The sequence below is a fragment of the Choloepus didactylus genome, chromosome 2 (genome assembly GCF_015220235.1).
Source record: "Choloepus didactylus isolate mChoDid1 chromosome 2, mChoDid1.pri, whole genome shotgun sequence".
In the NCBI taxonomy this organism is placed as follows: Eukaryota; Metazoa; Chordata; class Mammalia; order Pilosa; family Megalonychidae; genus Choloepus; species Choloepus didactylus.
The window spans coordinates 115,814,420-115,832,369 of record NC_051308.1 but is presented as its reverse complement, the minus strand read 5'-3'; the positions used below and the strand labels follow the sequence as shown (position 1 = coordinate 115,832,369).

General features: G+C 35.7%; 1 protein-coding gene across 9 annotated transcripts in view; it reads right to left on the bottom strand.

Moving 5' to 3' along the window:
• Positions 1-17,950, bottom strand: part of ARNT (aryl hydrocarbon receptor nuclear translocator) — a 95,534-nt gene that overhangs the window by 16,495 nt on the left and 61,089 nt on the right. For all 9 annotated transcript variants that reach the window (XM_037826059.1, XM_037826061.1, XM_037826066.1 and 6 more), the window contains 9 exons: positions 16,540-16,753; positions 13,020-13,233; positions 11,756-11,858; positions 9,473-9,538; positions 8,997-9,082; positions 7,478-7,554; positions 6,507-6,641; positions 2,919-2,993; positions 1,554-1,705 (listed from right to left, as the gene is read on the bottom strand). In XM_037826059.1, coding sequence (XP_037681987.1) covers positions 1,554-1,705; positions 2,919-2,993; positions 6,507-6,641; positions 7,478-7,554; positions 8,997-9,082; positions 9,473-9,538; positions 11,756-11,858; positions 13,020-13,233; positions 16,540-16,753 — 1,122 coding nt within the window. The remainder of the gene's footprint in view (positions 1-1,553; positions 1,706-2,918; positions 2,994-6,506; positions 6,642-7,477; positions 7,555-8,996; positions 9,083-9,472; positions 9,539-11,755; positions 11,859-13,019; positions 13,234-16,539; positions 16,754-17,950) is intronic.

Sequence of the window (17,950 nt, the reverse complement as noted above, 5' to 3'; positions counted from 1 at the left end):
AATTTTCTAACTGAAACCACTGTTTTATACTGTTAGTTAGAAAAGAAATAACCTTTATAAGCCCTAAAACACTGAATTGGAGGATACTAACTCAATGTTATCATCAGGTATTATTCATACTTGCTAATTATTTGTACTCTGATCTTAAAGAACTGGTTTCAAGGCCAGTTCTACAGAGAAAGAGTAAACTGATAACTGACACCCACGAGGATGGCAATAATCAAAAAGACAGAGAACACAAAGTGCTGGTGAGGATATGGATAAAGTGGAATCCTTATTCATTGCTGGTGGGAATGCAAAATGATGCAGCCACTTTGGAAAACAGTCTAGCAGTACCTCAAAAGATTAAACACAGAGTTACCATATGACCTAGCAATTCCACTCCTAGGAATACTGTATATCCAAAAGAATAAAAACATAATCACACTCAAACTTGTACATGAATGTTCATAACAGCATTATTCATAATAGCCAAAAAGTGAAAAAACACCCAACTGTTTAACTGATGAGTAGATAAACAAAATGTGGTATAACCATTCAATGGAATATTATTTGGCAATAAGAAATGAAGTAAAAATATGATACAATATGGATGACACTTGAAAACATTATGCTAAGTGAAAAAAACCAGTCACAAAAGACACCATATTGTATGAGTCCACTTTTATGAAAAGTCTATAATAGGGCAATTTATAGAGACAGAGTAGATTAGTGGTTTTTTAGAGCTGGGGTAGGAGGACTGGCAGGGGGGTAAATGGGGAATGACTGCTAATGGCTACAGGATTTTTTCTAGAGGAGAGAAAATGCTCTGAAATTAGACTGTGGTGGTGGTTATACAACCCAGTGATATTAAAAAACACTGGATTATATACTTTAAATGGTGAGCTGGATGATGTGTGAATTATGTCTCAGTAAGTCTGTTAAAAAAAAAATGTAAGCTGAGAAAGAAAGCTCAAAAGAATAATGGAAGAAGGGAACAAAAACTCATGAGAGATGTAGGTATACTCTAAAGCTGGGACTGGTAAACTCTGGCCCATTCCCAAATCAACCCATGGCTTGTTTTCGTAAATAAAGGTTTATTGGAACATAGCCATGTCTTCATTTTGATTTGTCTATGACTATATTTATATGACAGCAGAAGAACTGAATAGTTGCAATAGAGTCAATAGAGTCCACATGGCCAGGCCCACAAAGCCTAAAGTATTCAGTCTGGCCCTTTGCAGAAAGTTTGCAGATCCTTGCTCTAGAAAATCCTTCCAGAATGAGCAATAAAAAAGTGGTACATAAAAACAAAATTCTTTCTAGAAAGGGTTGATACATAAAACTGAAATATAAGCTCTTCATATCTCTGAACTTAGTCCCCAAACTATTGTTAAAAGCTCATTCTACTTGGTTCAACTACCCCAAATCTTGTAAGAAGTTAAAAGTTGAGGAACTTCAAACTAATTAAAGTTTAATACTGGAAAGGTGGAAGAAGGGGATAGCTTGATAAGGCTAAGCAGAATTGGCCCATAAGAAATCCCAACACTGGAAAAGGCCTTCTTGGTACATACTTCACACTGGTGTTGGTACAGATGATGTACTCAATTTCATCTGAGTAAGGGTTCTGGAAAGTAAAGGAGCTGGTTCTCATCCAGAGCCATTCTCGGTTCTTAGACCGGAACCGAAACATGACAGACAGCACCTGGCCTTTTAACTTCACCACCTGAAAAAGTTTTCATGCCATCAGTAAAACTTACAGAAATTTTCTTTAGAAAAAAAATTTTTAATTCCATTTCTACAACCCTAAGACTTTTGTCTCACTGTCCTTGAAGCACCAGTCTCCTTCAATGTGACTAACAAAACATAAGAAGTGAAAACTAAGTGACGAAAGAAAGACAAGATATATTTAGCACATTCCTTCCCTACAGTCCCAAGCTATCTGACCACTAGTCAAAGCCAAAGAGGAATAACAATTATTTCCAGAAGAAGACTATATTTCCCCCACAAAAGTCCCTTAAAGATACGTTGAGCTAGTTTTACAAGTCTACACTGGTAATTTATAAGTTTAATGACCTGAAAATAGCTTGCATGTTGCTCTTCAATCCTGTTTCTCCAAAATGAGAGAATTTCTGTTTTTACATATCCACAGAAGTTTCTATAAATAAAACTAAGTTGGCTTTAGTTTTATTTTGCTTTTCTTTTAATAATTTTATATTATTTTAGTTTCTAGGCTCATAGAATAGAAAATAATCTTTTGACTATCCCTTCCTAAGACTAAAACAACAATAATTTTAGCAGCTAACATTTATTTTGTAATTAATATGTATCAAGCTCTGGAGTATGTGCTTCATTAAGCATTATCTTATTTAATCTTTCCAACAAACTTCTGAATTATATACTATTATTATATCTGTTGTATCAGGAGGACACCACTGAGGATTAAAAAGGTTAATTGGTCTAATATAAAGCAAGAGCGGCTACTGAAAGCCGTCTATTTTAAAACTAAATCACCAGATACTTTTAGGAGCTAGGGCCTGAAAGTTACAATTAAGAGTAACTTACAATTAAGAATCAACTCTCACTTCTATAAAAGAGGTCCCTGAAATCAATTTTTCTTCTACCAGCCACCAGTTAGTGGAAGCCTAGAAATATTTAAAATACTTTAAAGCAGCCCCCTGGATACAGCTAGTTGTATACAACAGAGTGAATAGCCTCTAAATATTAGATTCCAAAGACAAGCAGATAAACCTTGGATATTATCCAGAGTTTCAAAGTATTGATGGTTTGCTGTTCCTTAAAAATAATAGGGTAAGTACTAAAGTATGTAAAACTGTAGTGTCTTTCAATGTTCAATCAAAGGTCAATAAATACTTGTGAAATGAATATGAGAAAAAGACAAAAATATTTATTCAGACCCAAACCAAGAAAAAAATTACCTGTTGGAAGCTATCTCTTAGAAGCTGCTGATCTTCAGGATGGCAGAATTCCACAATATTCTTTCCTAAGAGCTCCTAGAAGGGAGAAAGAAGAGTAAGATACTACACTTTTATAGCCATCTAACTTTCCTGGACTATCAGTTGGAGACTGGATTTTATTCCTCCCATCTTTATCCTAAGATTTTAAGATAAGGGTAGAGAAAAAAAAAAACACCCACAGAGAAACAAAAGAAGATGACATCTGCTAAGCAGCTGGCTTCTACAGATTTTTTTCTTTTTCAGAATACTGCACGTTTATTTTAACTACATCTTTTTACAGATTTGAGGTATAATTTACATACAATTCACCCATTCTAAATGTACAATTTCATGATTTCTCATAAATGTATACAGCCATGTAACCAAGACCATAATCCAGTTTTAGACTACGTCATCACCCCAGAAAGTTCCCTCATGCCCATTTAGAGTCAGTCCGTGTTCCCACCTTCCAAACAACCATTGATTGGCTTTCTGCCTCTTCAGTTTTACCTTTTCTAAAAATTTCATTTAAACAGAATCATAAAATACATACCGTTTGTGTCTTGCTTCTTTCACTCAGCATAGTATTTTTGAGGTTCATCTATCTATGTTGTTGCACATATTAGTACTTTGTTCCTTTTTACTGATCAGCAGTATTTTTTAAAAGCAGTTTTATTGAGATATAGTTACACACTATACAATCCATTCAGTGTTCAGTCAATGGCTCACAGTATAATCAGAGAGTTGTACATTCATCACCAATCAATTTGAGAACATTTTCATCACTCCAAAAAGAAAAGCCCCATAACTCTTATACCCCTCTATTATTAACACTTAGCATTGGTATAGTAACTTTGTTACAACTGATGAAACACTATTAAAATATTATTGTTAATTATAGTTCCTAGTTTGCATTAGGTGTATTTCAACCCATATATCACACTATTATTAACACCTGGTAATAGTGACATACATTTGTACTAGTTTATGAAGCTAGTTATATTTATACTACTAACCACAGTCATGGTCCACAACTGGGTTCACTGGTTTCCACAGTCCCATGTTTTATCCTTTAGTTTTCCTTCTAGTGATATACACGACCCTAAACTTCCCCCTTTCAATCACAATCACACATATATTCACTGCTGATAATTACATTCATAATAATGTGCTACCATCACCTCTATCCATATCCAAACATTTACAATCAATTAACTTAATTAAAAATTCTGCACAAATTAAGTGTCAGCTCCCAATTCTCTAACCTCATTCTATCTCTTGGTAACCTATATTCTAGATTTTAACACTGTGAGTTTGCTTATTATAATTAGTTCATATTAGTGAGATCATACATTTTTATCCTTCTGTGTCTGACTTATTTCACTCAACATAAGAGTCTCAAGGTTCATCCATGTTGTTGCACGCATCAGGACTTCACTCCTTACAGTTGAATATATTCCATCATATGCATATACCACATTTTGTTTATCCATTCATTAGTTGATGGAGTCAGCAGCTTTCTAACATGAATATACAAGAGTTTACATATCCATTCACTGGTTGATGGATATTTAGATTCTTTTCACTTTCTAGATATTATAAATAATACTGCTATGAATATGTGTTTACAAATCTGTGTATGAACACATTTTTTTCATTTCTCTTGGTAGATACTCAGGAGTGGAATCGCTAGGTTGTAAGGTAAGTGTTAACTTTAAGAAACTGCCAGCATATTTTTCCAAAGTGGCTGTACCATTCTACATGTCTGCTAGCAACATATGAGGGTTCTAGTTTCTCACATTCTCACCAACACTTGATACCATTAGTCTTTCTGACTATAGCCATTCTGGTGGATATATGGCATTTTAATTCATGAAGTTGTAGGTTTATAGAAATATCAAGCAGAAAAATGTTCCCATATACCCCCCAATTATTAATACCTTGCATATGTGTAGTATGTTTGATACAACTGAGGAAAGACTATTATCAGAATTGTATTATTAACTATAGTCCATGGTTTATATTAGGGTACCCTATTTGTGTTGTACAGTCCTATGGCTTTTCTTTTTTAATTTAATTTTTATTCTATTGATATATATACAGCCTAAATTTTCCCTTTTAACCACATTCAAATATACAATTCAGTGTTGTTAATTACATTCACAACGTTGTGCTACCACCACCTATCACCAAAAATTTTCCTTCACTCCAAATAGAGACTCCGAACAATTTAAGCATTAACTCCCTATTCTCTACCCCCCACCCCGGTCCCTGGTAACCTATATTCTTGTTTCTGACTCTATGAATTTGCTTATTCTAATTATTTCCTATCAGTGAGATCATACAATATTTCTCCTTTTGTATCTGACTTACTTCACTCAACATGATGTCTTCAAAGTTCATCCATATTGTCTCATTTATCAATCATTATGGTTTTAATTTGTGCTTTCTTAATGACTAATGATGTTGAGCACCTTTTCATGTGCTCATTAGCCATTCCATAGTTCTTCTTTGATGAAATGTCTATTCAAATCATTTGCCCTTTTTAACTGGTTGTTTGACTTAAATGAGTAGTGACAGTTTTTATAGATTCTGGATATAAGTCCCTTTTCAGATATATGGTTTGCAAGTGTTTTCTCCCTGTTTGTGGCTGGTCTTTTCATTTTCTTAATGCTATTCTTTGGAGAGGGAAAATTTTAATTCTGATGAAATCAATTTACTGATTTTCCTATTTTATGAACCATACTTTTAGTGTCATATAAACAACTTTTGCCAAACATTTACATCTCTGATGTGTATGGTGTGAGGTAAGGATCTAAGTTCATTTCTTCTGCATATGGATATCCAATAGTTCCATCACCATTTGTTGGAAAGACTTCTTTTCCCCACTGAATTGTCTTGCCAAAATTCAGTTGACCGTAAGTGTGAGACTAGATTCTGATCTATATATCTATCCTTACAACAACCACACTGTCTTGATAACAAGAATTTCATAGTAAGTGTTAAATCAAGTAGTGTAAATTCTCCAACTTTGTTCTTCTCTTTTTAAAACCTCTTTTTCTCTGATCTCTTTACACGGTCATAGTAAGAAATCCCTCCTGGCCTCTACAGTTTTGAAAGTTTATATAACAACTTATTTCTCAACTGAGGTACAGTGAAAAGGCCTGCTGAATGAGAAATCTAAATAAAATTATAATAACAGGTGCTAAATTTGCATATTTCATGCATTACTGCTCATTCAGGTAATTCCATGGATTATCTAAAAGTAGCCATACCATAAAACTAATTAAAATGAATATTCTTGCATCATTATTGCCTGTGAATATAAAAAAGACTAAATAAACATATATTCATATCTGCTGCTCCAACTTGGTTTCACAAGCCACACTTCTCTAGTTGGGATGCTAGCCTTGGAAGGAAGCTGACAATGTATTTACCAACTGATAAAACAGGATCATCTCTTTTTCTGAGCTGGGGCTGAGATGTTTTGGTTATCTGTGGGTAGTATCAACACAGCCAAGGGAAAACATAGTCCTAATTATCAGTGACATAATAGCTCCAGATCCTCACCTGGGGCTGGTAGCCAACAGTAGCCACACAGCGGTGATCCACGAAAGTGAAGATTCCCTCAATGTTGTGTCGAGAGATGAACTCTGTTGGTTGACAAATGTTATTCATGTCTGCACAACTGGGAGAACTGGTTACCTGTGAATTAAGAGATGAAAATGAGATTTAAAAAAATACCATTCTTTACAGATGTATTTCCCAGCTCCTCATGGCCATTTGCAAAGACATGAGTCTCCTGGTTTTAGGAATTTCTAAACTTTCACATCTCATCCAGAAAGGAAAAAATGACAATCACAATCAGAGAGGGCATGAAGCCTATTCCTAGCTACACTCCCACATATGTACTCTTTACCAAGTTAGTAAAACAAAAACAAACAAAACAAATAAACAAACAAAAAAATTCAATCCAAAAGCTCACCTACTTGGTTTCACAAGCCATATTTCTCTAGATGGGATGCTAGCCTTGGTAGGAAGCTGAGAATAAATTTACCAACTGATAAAATAGGATCATCTCTTTGATCCTATTTCCAATAGGGATAATGAATATTATGTTCATTATTCAAATTGGAACACTATGTTCAATCATTATTCAGATTGGAACACTATGGTCCTAAGTAACTAAGAAATTTATCTATTTTTATAAGAAGAATAAATGGAAAGGATCTCATTTCTCTTATATAGGAGTAAAGGGAACAGTTGGAAATGGAAAACAGTGTTATAAAGCTAAAAATAAGAAAGATAAAGTGGAAAAAAATCTCCCTCCCTTTCTCATACTCTTCAGCTTTTGCTAAATCCAAGAGAAGCAATATTTACTGTGAATCCATGTTCCTTTAAATTTTGGGAGTTTTATGGAATTCTTCATTTGTAGTCAGAGGCTACATGAGAAGTTAAAAGAAAACTAATGTGAACAAGTCCTAAGGAACATTTCTTCTTGTTGAAAGGGGATGTACATATGAAAAATTCATCATACTTGCCTGTAGTCTGCCAATGGCCACTAAGCAAAACTTGCTCCCCTGGCCAGCCTCTGGATCATCATCTGGGAGGGAGACACCTTCAGAAAGGTAAGGTTAAAAGGTTTAAAAGGGATCTCAAACTCCAGTGCCTTCAAAACTCAGGCAGGTAAAGGTTTAACATACATTTAGGCATTTTTACCAAATATCTTACCATTAATTGCAGTAAAGTGGAGAACAGACTCCCATCCAAGGTATTCTAAAAAACTATGCTGGCCAAACCAAACACATATGAAGGCAGGCATTCTGTGACCCTATCATAGGCAGAGAACATATGTCTTGCCCAATCTGTGACTTTTAAAATAAGCAAACAACCAAAAATGAAGTATACCAAATAAAAATAGTAAAATAGTAATTTATGGCCCCTGGAAAAGAGAGGAGTAGCCTTTTTTCCTTTGGCCATTGTTTCATGTGGAAAGGGAATAAGGCTGCATTTTGCATTTTCCCCACACTCTTTGCTTAGTTATCTGCTTTTTAGCCAGCTATAAAGGTTCTTCCTTGCGGGCTATACAGAAGCATGAAAGACTACACAGAACTCAGGTTTATATAGCAATATAAGACTAAAAAGTTCAACTTAAAATTATTTTTTTCTTATTTACATTACTACCATTTATTAGGTGCGTATCACATGCCGGGCAATGATCTAGATGATTTCTTTACATTAAATCTAATCATCACAATAAGCCTATATGGGATGTATTATCTTCAAAATATATGATAGGGAAACTGAGGTTTTATAAAGGCCAAGCAACTTACCCTAGGTTATACAGCTAGTAAATGACATAGCCAGAGATCATACCCAGGTCTTTTCAAATCCAAACCTTAATCTCTTCCAAAATGTACCACCTTGCCTCTCTTTTCTCTTAGCTTCTAACTGTTTGTCTCTGCACAACCCCCACTTCTCAATCATAACCATCCAGCAGGTAAGAAAGTTCCTAAGATTTGGAAACTGTGATACGCCAGTTTAAAAAGCTGATCCATGCACCCTAACCACTTTTTTACCTTCCCTGTTTGACTTGATGTTCTAGTAAAGCTAATCTGCTCATAGCCTGACTTAGAGCCTTTGCAGAGAATATTCTTTTAAAAGGTATTACATTCAAGCCATTTCCCCTTCTCCCTCAAAGTCTTGTACCTACTTTAGAAAGCTTTTCCAAATCAACTGTATTCATTGCCAACTATTTCTTTGCACATTAACTGCTTCAAACATAGGCATTCCACATATTATGAATTTCACATTAAAAATGTGTATTTTACATCACAGCCAATATAGAGCCATTTTCAAGTCTGAGTAATCCATCTCCCCAGCTGGAATACAGACTCCACAGGGAAAGAGAAGGAATCTGCTTTTTCTTTCATAAGCTCTTACAGCTTATACCGAAAGTACATTTCACATACCAGGTATATAATAAATGTTAGCTAACTTTCTTCAACTCTGTGAGGAGTCTGCTGCACCAAGGGAGAAATCATTATCCAACTTTCCTACCTGCTGGAGGCCAGGCCTTGATGTAGCCCGTGCAGTGGACCACCACAAAGTGAGGTTCTCCATCCTTCACAGAGCCAAGTCCATTCCTAAAAGAATCACAGGCATCAGGAGAAAACTCTGTGCAGTAAAGCTTTTAAAGGTCCTTGGGTGTTTTAGAAGACAGGATAACCAATGCTTGGGCCTTTCCCACCCAAAAATGACTACCATATTTCTGACCCTTGCCAAAGCAAAGAAACTAAAAGATACTATAGCAGAAGGTCAGTAGATAAAGTATAAAGGGCAATTTCCTTAAAGAGGATGAGCAAGAGAAGCTTTAGAAGTTCAGGAAAATATTGCAGGAGAAAAAAAGTAACTGGAGAGTGAGGGGTGAGGGTAGGGTGAAACTGAATGAAGGACCACAGTAAGATAGGTAGAAAAAGTGATGATCTCTACAGGTACTTGGCCATCCCTTTGGTTTTCACTGCTTAGGACCTCACCTGCATCTGTTCCTCACAAAGCTCAGTCTATTCATGGAGACTGCATCCACAGAGCTATTACCACACCTGTTTCAATGAACAGAAAAATTAAAGGCATCTAGGCTGCATAATCAAAGAATTTTCCATTAGTAACAGCCAAATACAGGCTCTGGACACAATTAGATAAAGAAAGTAACAATGCTCCTAAAAAGCAAGGATAAACATAAGTCAGGTTTGGTATTTCTAAGATTTATAACTGAACTAGTATTTGAAGTCAAAATGTCCTATATGGCCTTCAAATACAAAGATTCTTTACATCAGGGGTTAGCAAACTTTTCTGTTAGGGGCCAGTTAGTAAATATTTTCAGTTTTGTGGTCCATATACTCTCTGTTGCAACTATTTAACTCTGCCATTATAGCATAAAAGCAGTCATAGATAATACATAAACAAATGGGCATGGTTATGTTCCAATAAAACTTTCTTACAGGATGTAGAGAAACAGAAACACTCATTCAATTGTTGGTGGGAATGAAAATAGTGCAGCTGTTGTGGAAGACAGTTTGGCAGTTCCTCAGAAGTACAGAATTACCGTATGACCTGGCAATCCCTCATCTAGGTCTGTCTATACTCAAAAGAACTGAAAGCAGGCACTCAAACAGATATTTGTACATCCAAGTTAATAATGGCATTATTCACAACTGCCAAAACACAGAAGCAACCCAAGTATCCATCAACAGATGAATGGATAAACAAAATGTGGTATACACATACAATGGAATATTATGCAGCTGTGAAAAGGAACAAGGTTCTGTTACATTCAACAACATGGATGAACCCTGAAGACATCATGTTGAATGAAATATGCCAGACACAAAAAGAAATATTGTACATGCTCCCTGATACGAAATAATATGTACAGCCAGAAACTAGAATACAGGTTAACAAGGAGTTGGGGAGGGCTTGGGAAGAGGGAGTTAAAGCTTAATTGGTACATAATTTCTGCAAGGGTGATGGAAAACGTGGTAATGGATGGTTGCACAACACTGTGAATATAATTAACACCACTAAATTACATATCTGAATGTGGTTAAAGGGAGAAATGAAATTTTAGGTTGTATATATGTTACTAAAATAAAAATTTGTTAAAAAAAATTAAAAAGAAACCTTTATTACAAATAAAGGGCCATGGTTTGCTGATGCCTATTCTATATTAATCACAACCTGATCTATTTGCTACATTTCACTACTATGTATCTTGTTCCAGCCTACATCTTTGCATTAGCCATACCCACATATTGGGACACTCTCTCCCAACCTCTTTGCTTTCCCTCTCATCTTTAAAATGATAGTTAATAAAACTTATACAGTTTAATATGTGCCCTGCACTATTCTAAGCATTTTAAATATATTAATTCATCCAATCCTCATAACAACTTTGAAGACAATATTAACATTACCTGCAATTTTAGGTAATGAAACCAAAGCACAGAGTAGTCATGTAATTTGCCCAAAATCTCAAAGATAGTAAATGGCAAAGCTAAAATTCAAATCCAGTAGTCTGAGTCCAAAGCCTATTCTAAACCAGTAAACCACATAATATTCAATTTGGTACCTCTCCCAGGAAAACTTTCCTAATATCCTTCCCATCATTTCTAAGAAGCATCCTTTCAGAACAATGTACTCAATTTCCATTATACAACCTGCACTTACTTGGTGACTTTAAGAGAATATTTTTTTCTACCTGTGTAGAAAGGACCATCATCTTTTCTTGAGAATGCTAAAACACATAGTATATAATTAATAAGCACTTAATACTGATTAAAAGATATAAGGAGATCTCAAATGTCTAACAACAACAAAAAAAATACAGAAATGGCCTGAGAATATGGATGCTGCCTCATGACGTAATGGGAAAAATATAGGTTTTGGAGGTAGACTAATATGGATAAAAATAAAATCCTGCATCAGACACTATCTATGTAATCTTGAGAAGTTAATTTTTTCAGTCTGTTTTTTCATCATCAAAATGGTAATCATGAACACTACCTTATAGGGCAGTTGTGGGGATGAAATGAAATAAGAGACAGAAAGTACCTACCACAGTGTCTGGCATAAGAGGAGCTACAAGTTAATTCCCTTGCCAATCACTTTATTCTGTTACAACCCATCTGGGTCTTCAGAGTTAAATTTAGTCCAACTGGAGCTTAAATTTAAAATTTTAACTCCTCTGACCAGAAATCAAACCCTATACCCAGCTCTTGGTTCTTCTTATGTCAAATCACAAAACTCAGCTCAACACCCACCTCATACGACAAATAAATGATCTCCTTGAGCCCATACACATCCTCATGGAAGACTGCTGGCCTTCCTTTTTCACTGTTCCAGTCTTCAGATCCAGGATACGTCCTGAAGAAAAAAGTAAAGAGCAGTGTGCAGAACATTCTGCAGGGAGGAATGGATATACTAAAGACAAAGAGGAGTAAGGATCCTATATTCATGCCCTCCAGTCTCCTGGCTTGTAACAGAATAGTTCAAGAACGGCATGGATATTTTTTTCAAGCCTAAAATATCTCAATTCCCATCAATGAATCTCACTCTTAAGCTCAAAAGGTAGCACTGAAAATAGCCTCACACAAGGATAGAGAGGAGTGGGGAGGAGTGCTGGCAAGCAAGAGGCAAGGCTATATTCCTGTACTTGATTATATACACACACATACACAGAGACACAGGGACACACACACTGAGTAAATGTCACTAGTTTAAAAACAAATAATTTAATATGCTATGGAAATACACATCTGTCTCAAGTCAACAGTGCTTCTTCCTTTATTACAAAGAAACCAAGGGCAACTTTTGAGAAAAGGAAAAATTAGAAAACTGAAATCCATAAAAACAAAAAACAGGGGAAAACTAAATGCCAACACTAACATGACCATATTGGAATTTCCTGCATTTTATTTTAACTATCAGTTTTGATCTACTTCCACTTTAAACTTTTCTCTGAGTTGCTTAGGAGCAGACGTGACTTGATTCCTCTAGCCAAACTGGCAAAAGGGTTGACTAGCACTAAAATAAGGAGAAAAAAAGCAAACGAGGAAGCCAGAAAAATGGTACAGACACAAAACAAAAAAACAAAAAAAACAAAAAAACGTATACACTGAATAACCACCCCTTTCTAAAATAAAAATCTATTTTCATAGATGTTAGCACAAAACCAAAAACAAACGGGTAGAAAAAATACCCATACAAATGAGATGGAAGGATGGACGATTTAATTCATTTAGAATGTTTTTAAAAAACATTGTTGCAGGTTTAACCTTTCACTGTTTTACTATTTACACTAATAGTAAGATAAAAAGAAGCTTGCATATGAGCATTGTCACTATTGAAACATTTTCTAAGGATGAGCCACAAACTAGAAAACCTACATGTGGATAAAAAGAGCTGATTAAATTCATTAAAGGAGAAAATTTTAGATGCCTTGAGAGATTCAACAAACCAAGTTAAGCTAAAACACCTCTTCTGCTTGACTTTCCATTCATTTCTTATTACTTCCATAACTCTAACCTGTCAGGGCGTTTTCAGAAGTTGAAAGCTGCTCACGAAGTTTGTCCACATCATCTGGGTGCACCTGATCATAAAGCGTGCTGCCAAACCATTCAGACTGCGGCTGGTTCAATACAGGGGTCACGGAGTCAGAGACATATACCACCCGGCCTGTCTCACATGAAACAATAAACAAAAAGCCATCTGCTGCCTCCAAGATCAAGTGTTTCAATTCCTGCCCAAGGAAAAGAAATAAAAGTTAATACTGAACTCTGAGAGACCAAGTATTTCTATTCAGGGAAGAAATTGAACACTTCAGGCCATATTATCTCTCCATAACAACTGCTGGTCTCCTGGGAGCATCATACCTGACCCACAGCCACAAGCTTGCATCTTAAATGTAATTACCTTCAATAACAAGACAGTTCTTCCAGTAATATTTCCTCACTCTCTCTATGTCACTATCTGCCTCTTACTCTTATCTTAGGATTCAAGATGTATGGAATAAAAAGCATTACCGCTAACAATAATTGAGTTCCTGATCTTACCCCCTCTAGTTTCTTTTTAGGATCTTGCTCTACAAATTTTCCTACTTTCTCTTTCCCCTCAGGCCTACAAACATGATCAAGTTTCCTCAATTCTATACAAATCTTCCCTCGACTTTGCCCAACTCGTCTCTCGTCTTCAGCGCCAAGCTTATACTAAGAGTAATGTTATACTATATAGCTTATACAGTGTGACCATGTGATTGTGAAAATCTTGTGGCTCACACTCCTTCTATCCAGTGTACGAACAGAGAGTAGAAAAATGGGGACAAAAAGTAAATCAATAATGGGGGGAGAAGGGATATGAAATGTTTTGGGTGTTCTTTTTTACTTTTATTCTTATTCTTATTTTTATTTTTTGGAATAATGAAAGTGTTCAAAAATTGTGGTGAAAATGTTCAAAATTTGTGGCAATGAATGTACAACTATATAATGATACTGTGAACAATTGCTTGAACACTTTGGATGATTGTATGGTATGTGAATATATCTCAATAAAATTGCATTAAAAAACAAGTGAACCCTAATGTGAACTATGGACTGTAGTTAATAATCTAATTATAATAAAATTGGTACATTAATTGTAATCAAGGTACCACACTAATATAAAATGTTATAATAAATGTTAATAAATGAGGAAAACTAGGGGGGGAGGGTATATGGGAACTGAATATTCTGTATGATTTTTCTGTAACCCTACAACTGCTCTAATAAAAAAAAAAACACTTAAAAAATTGCATTTAAAAAAAAAAGAGTAACGTTATATTCACTGCCTCTATTCTCTAATCTTTCATTTGTTTCTCAATGTTGACTCTAAAATAGTCTTAATACTTATTTAGGAGGTTACTAATATCCTCCTAATTGCCAATTCAAGTCCCCTTTCCTTTGTTGTCATCATTTTACTCAGCCTCTGCAGAATCTTCAATGTTGTCCATTCTATCCCTTAAATTTTATCTTCCCCTAGCCTCTATGCTACTGCATTCCAACTTGTGCTTCCTTTCTAAATGATCTTTCTCTGCTTCAGGTTCCCTTTCCTTTGTTTAAGTCTTCAATGTAGGTATTTTCCAAGGTTCTATCTTAGAACCTCTTCTTTATTCACACCATATTCTCTTTGGGGGCAATCATCTCCCTGCTAAGAAATGATACCCAAGTCTACATACTTAGACTTGCCTAATTTTTTTCTCTTGAGCTTTCAGCAAACCTGAATTCCAAGTGTTGCTGAACATTTCCAAATAGATACTCTATCAGAAACTCAATTTCAGTATCTCAAAACTTCATTTATTATTTCCCCCTCCAAAAACTAAACCTCTATGCTCTTCTAAGTGCTACCTTTCTTGGTTAACAGTATCACCTTCTTCCCAGGCTAGAAACCTCAAAATCTAACTACTCTGCCTCACCCTCACATTCCAGTGACAATTCAGTTTTATCAGTACCACTTTTCAATACTATTCACTGTCCTAGTCATCTTACACCAAGAGTAACGAAGTGTTCTCCCTGCTTTCACTCTCTCCAATCCATCCTTAAAATGCAACCAGATCTACTTATAAATTTTTGATGGCTCCCCTCTGCTGACAAATGAAAATCTAAATTCTTTAACATAACCCCTAAACATTCTACCATTAGGTCTCAGCCTACCTTCCTATTATCATCTCTCAAAGCATACTAACCTAACTTCACTTTCCTTGAATAAACCAATCACTCTCATGTCTTTTTGTTTTTGCTCATATCTGCACTTCAATTTACTACTGCACCTCTATTATAGAACTCATTCTGGGTTTATATTATGATTTATTTATTTACATGTCTGTTTCCACCAGTGACTTTCTCTTATTCTACTTTGTATGTTTCATAGCACATTGCCTCATTGTCCACAAAAGGTGTGTAAATGGAGGTGAATTAGTATCTGCAAATGTAGTATTGGTGCAAGTTGATTACTATATCAACACATATATCTTTAAAATCTGTGCTATATGTACTTTCATATAGACCACCCTACCTGGAAATTGTTCTTATTCCTTTCTCCCAAAACATATTCCTTCCTTCTTTCTAATCCTTTGATTAAAATGATAGGATTACAGGTAAACTTTATTCTTCCTCATATTTTCTGTATTTTTCAAAATTTTCTGCAATAAGCATGTGTTATTTTTAATAATCAAAATAGAACCTGAATTCCTTACTCCTAGAAGTCTTCCCTGACTATCCCCACTGAGGTTTGGCCATTCCATTTACTTTAACCGTTTTTCCAATATATCTTTCTAATTCCACATAAATAATTAACAGTTTTTTTTAAAAAGCATTTCTTCTTTGTTCGCATTTTCCTATCTGGCCACTCACATATTCAGATTCAGACTGAGTTCCTAAAAAACAGGATGTTTCTACCTTCTCAGTATTTCTCATAGTGCATCAAATGTAACAGAGCATGTCCCCAAGCAACAAGTGCTGTTTGAGTTTTATCACTAAAACTGGAAGCTACCTCAGGAATAAGAAATGGATTTTGTCCATCATCTGTAACCCTGAAGCCTAAGATGAGTTCCATGGACATAGCAGTTGCTCAGTAAAAATTTAATGATGATATAAAAGAGAAATTAAAGTTGTCATCAAAGATTTCCTTTAGTCATTCCCTCCTCCTTTAATTCCACTGTTGTTCTTCCATCTTGTAGGCTGTATTCATGAGTCAAGTTCTAAAATACCTATCAGCTTTCTTTTACCATTCTTCACCAGTCTTCTCTACTTCTCACTGCTCCAATGCTAATAAATGTTACTGGCAGGAAGTGAACAAAAGAAACACTTTGAAGTGTCCATTTCTATAGAAACTCATATTCCCATAGTCTGAATTCTTCCTGAAGAACCGAATTCTTGTCCTTTAAGCAATATACTCAGTTTTGCCCTAAACTCAATTATACAGCACTACTTGGGGTTGTGACCATTTATCCCAAAAACTTTCAATAGATTCAACCCAGATTCTAGATTCCCTCAGAGTTGTGGGTCTCAGAGACCTGATCAGTGAGGAAAGAGGGCTTGTAGGTGCCATCAGTGGATGTGTTGCCAGTTCCCCGCAAGGACTTCATGTGAGAAACCGCCATGCGTAAGATGGTTAGCTTGTCTGGTTTTCGAGCCAGGGCACTACAGGTGGGTACCATGTCTGAAAGTTCTGTGATGTAGGCTGTCATCTTGTTTCGTCGCCGCCGTTCAATTTCACTATGATTTTCCCTGCATGAAGAGAGAGAGGAAAAGCCCCATCCAGGTGGTCACATCTGGCCACGTGGTAGCAGGAAGAATGACATGGACACCAAGTGCACTCCTGAGAAATGTGGTATTTACATTTAGTGGGGCTTACGTCTCAGAAAGTAGAATCAAGTTTGTCAAATTTCTCATGCACAGCAAGCATGGAATAGAAATTACCAAGGCAGACAGAGAACAAGCAGATACCAGCAACTCCCTCTAGCTCCTGGAAATTTCACATTCTACATAAATTACCACGACCTCAGAACAAAAAATGTTTGGAGACAGTAAAATATTAAAAAATGTTAAATTCACTCATTTACATTACTGAGGGAGAACTAGTCTCAGTTTGGTTGACTCCTCATTTACTAATCCAACTTTTTAAAGGCCAGAAACATGAAATGACCAATATTTTCTAATCCAATATGTTGCTCAGCACCTGACACAAGAATTGATAGTACAGATATATTTGGTCCATAATATGTTGCTTCATTCTTCTCTCTTACTCTTATATTAGAGGACAGAATTGAAAGACTTTGAAGTTTTATCTGACCCACTAATACACAAAGTCCTATGTTCTTTACTGGGTGTAGTGCTCTCAAGAGACTGCAAAATACCATCTACAAGAGGTCCATTATAGGTCCCCAATCTCAGAAAATGAATTGGGGGGTAGGAGTAGAGCGGGGCAGAAAATACTGAAAAGCCGGGAAACAGACAATTTACATCTCACAAGGGTAAAGAGGTCACATTTCCAACACTGACGTTCTCAAAATTGAGAAAGAATAGTATCATTTTTAAGAGTTACAGTCTGTAGTTTTCAAGTTGGATTTCTGAAGAACCCAGTAGGTTCCTCAGTGTCCTCCACTGGGATACCTTAAGGAGAGAACCAAACAACATGCCCCATTTGTTTCTACTGGAGCAGTGTTGCTTTATCTTTAATTTACTTCCATTTCCACGTAAGGACTCTGTTTGAACAAAAGTTTTGTGACAAAACAACCAAAGGAAAAAAAAAAGAAAAAAGAAAACTACTACTCTAACATAAAATTATTTTTTAGAAAAGAGCAAACTAAGGTCAAGTGACTTTTACCAGGGCTGCTCTCATTCTCAATTCAATACTCCTCCCACTATACCACACCAAATCAGTTTTTCTGAAGAGTGAAAAAGTTAGTAGAAGGCATGGGTTGA